The sequence below is a fragment of the Lissotriton helveticus genome, chromosome 7, assembly GCF_964261635.1.
Source record: "Lissotriton helveticus chromosome 7, aLisHel1.1, whole genome shotgun sequence".
NCBI lineage: Eukaryota > Metazoa > Chordata > Amphibia > Caudata > Salamandridae > Lissotriton > Lissotriton helveticus.
This window is the reverse complement of record NC_136068.1, coordinates 1,912,565,514-1,912,573,529: the sequence shown is the minus strand read 5'-3', so window position 1 is coordinate 1,912,573,529 and position 8,016 is coordinate 1,912,565,514. Positions and strand designations below refer to the sequence as shown.

At 46.7% G+C, this 8,016-nt stretch overlaps 1 protein-coding gene across 1 annotated transcript in view; it reads left to right on the top strand.

The window, feature by feature from the left end:
• Positions 1–5,338: 5,338 nt before the first annotated feature.
• The window catches only part of LOC144767866 (scavenger receptor cysteine-rich domain-containing group B protein-like), a 182,309-nt gene continuing 179,631 nt past the window's right edge, over positions 5,339–8,016 (top strand). The window contains exon 1 of the mRNA XM_078651225.1: positions 5,339–5,479. Coding sequence (XP_078507351.1) covers positions 5,413–5,479 — 67 coding nt within the window. The 5' untranslated portion in view covers positions 5,339–5,412. The remainder of the gene's footprint in view (positions 5,480–8,016) is intronic.

Below are 8,016 nucleotides of genomic sequence, written 5' to 3'. Positions count from 1 at the left end.
GACCCATTGTCAAGGGGATCGATCACCATGTCAGCACCTCAGGAGTGCAGGGTGAAGGAGAGTGAAGCGTCCGTCATCCGCCATGGTCTGGGTCACTTCAGGTGTCGAGACTTTCAGGGCAGATAGTGAAGTCCCCCACCGACCCAGTTGCCTTTGGTCAAGGGCAGCACGAGCAGTCAGGGGAGTATTCATTGACAAGCAGAGCACTGTTGCTGCCCCCTGGATAGTTCCAGGGGTCATATCATTTGTAGGCATTGTAGGCAGATAAGTGATAGAGAGAGTGGGGGAAGTAGAGTTAAATGGGTGACGCAGCTGAAGGGAACGCCTATCGTGGCTGATGACATAAGGTGAAAATGTTGTGTCTCCTAGGAGCCAGGTCTGCTGTGGAGGAGCAAGAAGGCCCTCAGGGCTCATTGGTGTCAAAAGGTCTGGGGTCCTTGCAGGAGTTGAGCTGCTTGGGAGCAGATGGCTCAGAAGGCAATGATGTTATGTCCTTTAACTGGTGAGCACCCTGGGTCCTATCTAAAGGAGGTCAATCTGGAGTTGGTCCCAGAGAGTAAGTCTTCTGGCCTGCATAACCGGTAGCAAGGCATATCCTTCCTCTCACTGCCAGATCATGCCTGCGGAGGCAAAGGCATGCAGGATCGCCACAGGAGATTGGCTGTATCGTGTGGCCATGCCTCTTTCCCTGAGCGTGACCACCATTTGCCCTCCGGGCACCCCTGACCTTACCTGGGCAGAGGAGGCAGATCTCCCACTGTAAGCTGCTCGCAGACCATCAAGGCTTCGGTAAACACCCTTGTGGCGTTACTGGTAGCAGCACAGTCTGCGGCTCCGTCAGCACCACTCAGACCTGGTCGCGAGGTTGGAGAAGCACGGTGCTGCGTCGGGTGCAGGCAATCCACCACAGAGGCAGGCATTTCTCAGAGCAGGGTCTGGTAGTCGCTGTCAAGGCTTCCAGCCTGCTACAGACCACCACAGCCATGAAGGTGCAGCGCTAGTGTTGTAGGCCTCAGGCAGCCATCATCTTAAGTATCCGGAAGGTGGTGCGGCTCAGGGAAGCCAGCAGAGCACTGTAGTCAGTGTGCGGCTCTCATCTCAATCGCGGCCACCCCTGCAGTCAGGGTATATCCAGGGGGCAATCAGGCATGCAGAGGATGCAGGGTTCCAGATGGCATAGGATTATCAAGGAGGTCCTTTAGGATGCCTCTTCCATCTTGGCTATGTAGCGATGTGTACTTTTACATTTTACATGTCCTGGTAGCGAAAAACCCTAAAATGTGTTTTTCAATACTGCGAGGCCTGCTTCTCCTATAAGGTAACATTGAGTTACTTTATTACATTTAATAAATGCTAACTATCGTATGGGAGCAGGTAGGGAGGTCGAGTTTGCCATCTAAAAAACTATAATTTAAACCCCTCTTTAATGGTAAAGTTGGATTTTTAGTCACAATGCTGAATATGCCACTTTTAGAAAGTTGTCATTTCCTTGTCCTAACCATTTAGTGCCTGCAGCCTGTATCCTGGGTCACATGACTAGGTGTAGCTGGCAATAAATCCTTTTATTGCTCCCAGACAATGTGACAAAGGGGAAATATGTGTTCCATGATAGTCCATCTCTGAGTGCCCATCACAAAGGCTCTGCTTGAGCACTTTCATGAAGGATTTAACACTCGTCTTTTGTGACCCCAGACAAACTGGGGCCACAGCAGGTAGGCAGAAAATTCCAATCACCTCAGGGGTGGAAATCTTTAGACCCTTCTTCTACTTTAAAATCGTCAACAGGTATAAAGTAATGGAGCCTCAGACCCAACTCTTCAGTACATACCTGGACCTGTGGAAGAGTCAGAAGAAGGATTGCTGTGCTGCTTTGCGGCCAAAAGGGCTGCCACATTGCTTTCCTGCTGTGCTGGCCATCTGCCCTGCTGCTCTGCTGCTTCAGTGAGTAGGACTAGGCTTGCATCTTGAGCCCAGGACTACCAGTGTGATTCCAAGGGCTCATTGGCTCTCCTCCTGAGCAGAGACTCAGGGACAGAGCAGGCTCCGATCACCTTGAACCCAGCACCTGGAGTCTGCCAGTTGTGAATCTTGCGTCCCAAGTGGTACCACACCAGTACTGAACCTTTGGAAGTGGGCTTGAAGGTGCTCTGCCAGCCAAATAGAACCAACACAGCGTGACACATCTCAGCCTAAAGATATGCATTGGAATGGCTGGAAGGCACATCGCCGGCATAGGACTTCATATCGTAACCCTTTAGGCCATCAGAACTGCCACTGCACATCAGAAATTGCCTTTTTAGCGAGTAGCAAATAATAGTGTCATGGAATATAGCAGGAATGACTACTGAAAAGATGGCTTTTGTGCTGGAAAATTCTCTGTCTATTGTACTATTGCAAGAAATGTGGTCCTTAGCGTCTTTTGCTCAGAGGGGTTACTTTGTTTTTGTCAAAGCAGCAGAAGCCTCTAGACGAGGCCATTCAAAAGGAGGCCTAGTAACCCTATTAAGAGAGAATACTGACTGGAACCCAGAATAAATCGATCTTTCTCTCCCAAATCTGCAATGCATCAGCATCAAGTATCAGAAAGAAAGAATGGTCCCTTTTTCAATTTTTCTGCTTTTTAATATTTATTACCCGCTTGGCACCTCGAAGGTTCACTTAGTGACGAATGCATTCAAGAAAATTGAATTAATTTTGGTAGAAAGGGGGTATACCACGATGGTAATAGCTGGGGACTTTAATGGCAACATTTCTACTGCCCTACTCAACAAGAAGGGGAAATCTTGTCAAGAAATAGCGGGGCAAATTACCAAGAAGTAGCGATATTTATCGCTAAGCAGGGTTAGCGGCAATAATTTCATCGCCACGCTTCGATGGTTTTTATTGCTGAGATACCTTGCTATTATCAAGGTTTATCTCAAAAGCGATAAAAATCGTGTGAAATGCATGAATATTGCTGACAATTCAGCGATATTCATGCATTAGCGACCAAATGCTCTTAGCCATGTTATCCACCTCCCATTGGATAACATGGCTAAGAACTGGTCTGAGCAGGCGTTAGTTTTCGGCGATAGGTGGAATATTTCCATCGCTACGCCAGCCTTGTGAATAGGCGATAGCGAAGTTTTCGACTGCTTTCAGTCGCTAACGGTTTGGGTACGCCCATTTTGCATGTCATTAGTGTCTTTAAAGAGAAGAGAATATCCTATTATCAGATTCAAAGAATCTGTCACAGCAAGTATAGTGCAATAGTCACTTTCAAAATTCATCAGTTCTAACTGGACACATTTGAGAAACAAATTACAATCATTATTAACATGGCTAAGAGTTTTATAATTGCTATTGCACTATACTTGCTGTGACGAATAAACATGTACTAAGACAGGAGTATTATAAATATTGGACATTGAGATTTTCAATTTTTGTTTGTTGTTTATCATAGATATTTGATCATATGATTTAATAGGGTATCAATTACCACATCGTGTCTGTTTAGGTCCATAGTTTTATATATGTTTCTAAATGTTCTTCTTTCAACTGATTTGTTTATCCCAGTTTAGGAATCTTAGTCGGGGATACCTCTTGTTTTCACAACTATTGCCTCACATCACCACTGCAACTTCCGTGAACCAGCAGTGCGCAATGCATCTTCTCTCAGGAGCTCGCATCGTCCCCAGAAGTGCGACACAACCTCAACATGGAACTTTGCTGCACTCTGCAACTAGGATTTAAGGTAATTTGTTCAGCGGACATAACTTGGTCCCTGTATCAGACCCGCGCTCCATTATGGTCGGTCTAAAGTTGTGAGTCCCAGTCTGGCATGACCAGATAACCAGTTGACGCTTTGCGCTTTTTGGTGCTCTTTACACTTAAACCTTTAAATTGCATATCTCCCGTTCTACTGATTTTTGCCATTTTGATCTGGATTAATTCATTACATTTTACTCTACATTTCCAATTTGATGTGGGATTTTTCTTATATTGCCTTTCATTGTATGTTTGAAGTGCTGCATGGATACTTTACCCATCGCCTCTAAATCAAGCCTGACTACTTGTGCCAAGCTACCTGCCTGGTTCATTTGGGGTCTGCTTGTGACTTCACCCCAACCAGAAACCCAATATCCAGCCCCCTCTACCAGAATAAGTGCACAGCCCTAACTTGGTTGGGTCTTTCCCACAGATGTGGACATGGGGGGATGTTTGACAGGGGACATGGGGTTATGCCCTTGAACCTCTGTCAATGACCTCAAACATTTTGGATGCAGCTACGTTTTCAAAGTTCTTTGCGGTCTGGCTCCCCTGGTCTTGGGGTGTATGAGAAGGGTAGCTAGGACGACCTCTGAAACATGTTGTATAATGTTCTGCGTTGGTGTTTGTTCTGCAAACATTAAATACGACCCAAAATCTTTTCCACAAATGCCAGTGGTCAGGTGTCTTCTCCCAGCTGGGTAGGCCAAGAATTAAGCACAGAGAGGGGCTCCCAGTGTTTCCTACATCTTACTGTCACATCAGACTCTACAAACAAGGGCAGCGCAAAAGTGAAATAAAAACAAAAACACTGTGACTGAAGGGAACTGCTTTGTGTGTGGACGTGCTCCCTATGAAAGGGCTAAAGGCAGCCAGTCACAATGAAGTTGAGCAGTAGCTACATTTGGCTGACCCCCTGCCTTATGCTTTGTGCTGTAGTGGGTGGACACTGTTTGTGATTGACACCACAACAGACCAATGGGCAAGGGCAGCTGGCTGAAAACCCCTTCAAGCAAGTATTGTATTGATTTCAAAATCAAAAGCTCTTGGCTATGCCAGACCTAATAGGGACATTAGGGGATGGGTGTCAGTAGGTCCATTGCACACACACTGATGGTTGTTCAGAACTGTTAAATACTTCTCCTAAGTATGTACCTTCACCTTCAGCTCAGGCACATCATTATAGAGTAGGCATTAAGGAAGAGAACGTTAATCGCTATTAATGCCCTCACCAGAAAGCAATAATGATTAAGAGCATCTTCTTAGGAACAGCACGTCGTGTGCCTACGTCATTGCGCGTCACAGGAGCTAGGAGACATGAGCAGTCCAGTAGTTTGCCACTACCTCGCCCTGCTTTGAACTCTTCTGCCCCCGGCGAAGCAGTGCGCCCCCTGTGGGCGTCAGGCTGCAGTTCCACGTGCCTCGAAGTGTAGGCAGAGACGGTGCGAGCACATTTCACAACTCCGGACTGGCGCCTGGGAGGAGAAGTGCAGGGGAAGGCGCTATGGCTTTACTGGCTGTCACGTGACCCTGCACGACTGTGTAATTAACCGCCTTATAAAAAGATATCCTTTTTGGGATTTCCACAGAAGGGGAACTTCATCTTGCGAGGCGTCCGCAGAGACGTCCAGATCCGGCTCCGAGGGCGGAGGTTTCTTTGTAAAGATGTTTGCTCTGGCTGTCGGCATCTTAGCTGGCCTGATCCCCTGCAGGGCCACCCCGACTCCAACAGGTAAGTTGCTGTCAGGTTATGAGAAATGCATCCGGCGCTTGTGTTGCAGAATTATAATTATGCAAAAGAGGGATTTTCTTGTGTTTCTTTGTACAACTCAAAACATAAAACCGAGGAGACTGCAGGAGAAGAGGGGCATGTTAAGGTTAATCTGTACTACTGTAAGAATGTCTCGAGCATTCTACACATAGGGCGGGTCATATTTATGGCAAAGTAGCACACTGCAGCAACTCACCTCGCTGCGCTGCATCACTGGGAAAGGGCAGGGATGCACTGAATTTAGGGCATACCGCACACTTCTCCTTCGCCTCTGCGCTGGTGCCCTTCTGGTAGCCTAGTGCCATGCGGGCACCCTTGCACCTGCGTTGCGTGCAGGCTTGCTTTTGTGCGGGACGGGGCACCTTCCTGCACAAAAACAATCTTTAGAGGCACATCCCTCTATCTACGGGCGCTGCAGAAAGAGGAAGTAACAAGGAGAAATAAAGATATGTCTCCTCTTTGCGCCTTCCTGGGAACGTGCATCTTTTTGGCTCATTCCCAGGTTTGGGAAATCAGGAAATTACCCAAAATCCATAGGAGTGGCGTGAGAACACCCGCGCAATGCCCATGGAACGCCTCTCTTGCACAGAGTGCTGCAACGCAGCGATTTGACCTGCAATGCACTACTCCAGATGCTTGAAGCCTTGCGTGGCTTCAAAAATCTGACTTAAGGTTTGTCTCGCTGTTGCACCACGAAACATGCAAGAGCGACGCAAAGCGGGATATAAATATGGTCCCTAATGTATTGCATTCGATCTGTGTACAAAGTCTACTTCCCTTTTCTTCAGCCTACTTCCCACGAAACTCGCAAAGCCAGTTAACGAGAAAATAGTGCATCAATTTGTGCCTGAGTGAACCTGCATTGACAAAGCCCATAGGTCTGGCTTTTAGGCTTGTCCTTCAGTAGAGCGTGTTGCAGGTGTATCCACTTCATATTGTAAATGATTGAAAAGACTGAAAAAATGTGGAGACTTTGCCATAAGCAGTTTTGTATAGAGTAGATGGAAACCATGGCTTAGATGTCAACAATAGACCAATCTGGGGGAAAAAGGGGAGATGGCTCCCCCAGATTGGAATAGGTGTTAATCTGCAGCTTTTTCCCAATTGCATCATCCAGACTCTATAGAAAGAACCGGAAAAACCCATCTGACAATTTCTTCGTAGAGAGCATGAGAAGTAAATATTTCTCTTATTCCAATCCCCGACTCTGCACCCCCTCAACCCAAAGTTAGTTAGATACCAACCAAAAGCAACAGAGGTTTTGGGAAAACCTTATATCCCCGCCCACCACACGGCAGCACAAACTTAAACCTCTTGTTCCCCAAATCCCCTGCACTGAGATACAGGGATGAAAAAAAAGAGGTCTTGGTGATACTGCTCTCTTACAACAAAATCCTTCCTTTGGAATTGGTGAAGGCAAAGCTTCCACCACAAAAGAGAGAGGATAATTTTCTCTACTTGAGGATGCAAATCATTCTGAAGAAGCCCGCTCACCGCACAATGAAGCATCTAGAGTAATAGTTAGGGATTTATACATTTCATCTCGCATCGCACGCCACAAACCAATTGGGTAAAGTGGATCCCGAAACATAAAAACAGTTTCGAAATCATATCTGGGAGATTGCAACATAAATGACAGCCATAAATAGGCTTCGATTTGAATTGTAGAGAATGGGCTGAGATTTTCCCTTCCAATATCACTTCGCTGCAAGGGCCTTATTTCAAACGTATGCACATTTACGCCAAAGGTGTATATATTATTCAGCGATGATGGACGGAGCGTTTGAGCAAATCAAACACTCACCCCCAGTCAACTGATGTGGGTTTAATCCATCACCATTCTTTAGCCCACTCAGCCACCCCATTTCAGACATGGCTATATGCAAATCAGTCTGACCCTGTGCCTCATGGGAACAGTCCAGCCCGAACTGCCACGCCATGTCTTACATGGACCGAAAAAAAGCATCCTGGGACTGTTCCCATGAGGCACAGGGTCAGACTGATTTGCATATAGCCATGTCTGAACTGGGGTGGTGGAGTAAGCTAAAGAATGGTGATGGATTAAACCCAGATCAGTTGACTGGGGGTGAGTGTTTGATTTGCTCAAACGCTCCGTCCATCATCCCCCTTTTGAATTGCTTTGTTCGCCATAAGTGTGGCAGGGTATGCTCAGACGTGAGTCCCTTGCTCACTTGGCCACTGGATTCAAGATAGCCTGGCTGATGAGGATTATGAATCCGAAACCGGTCCCAGGATGCTTGTTTCCGGTCCATGGAAGACATGGCTTGGCAGTTCGGGCTGGACTGTTCCCATGAGGCACAGGGTCAGACTGATTTGCATATAGCCATGTCTGAAATCCCCCTTTTGTATCGTATATATTATTCATCCAATCAGAAACTCTGAAGGTATCCTATCATTAGTAGATGTTGCCCAAGATTGAGTGATCCAGGGACTGCCCAATAATCAAGGTGTTGGACTTGGCCCCTTTTCCCCAAAAA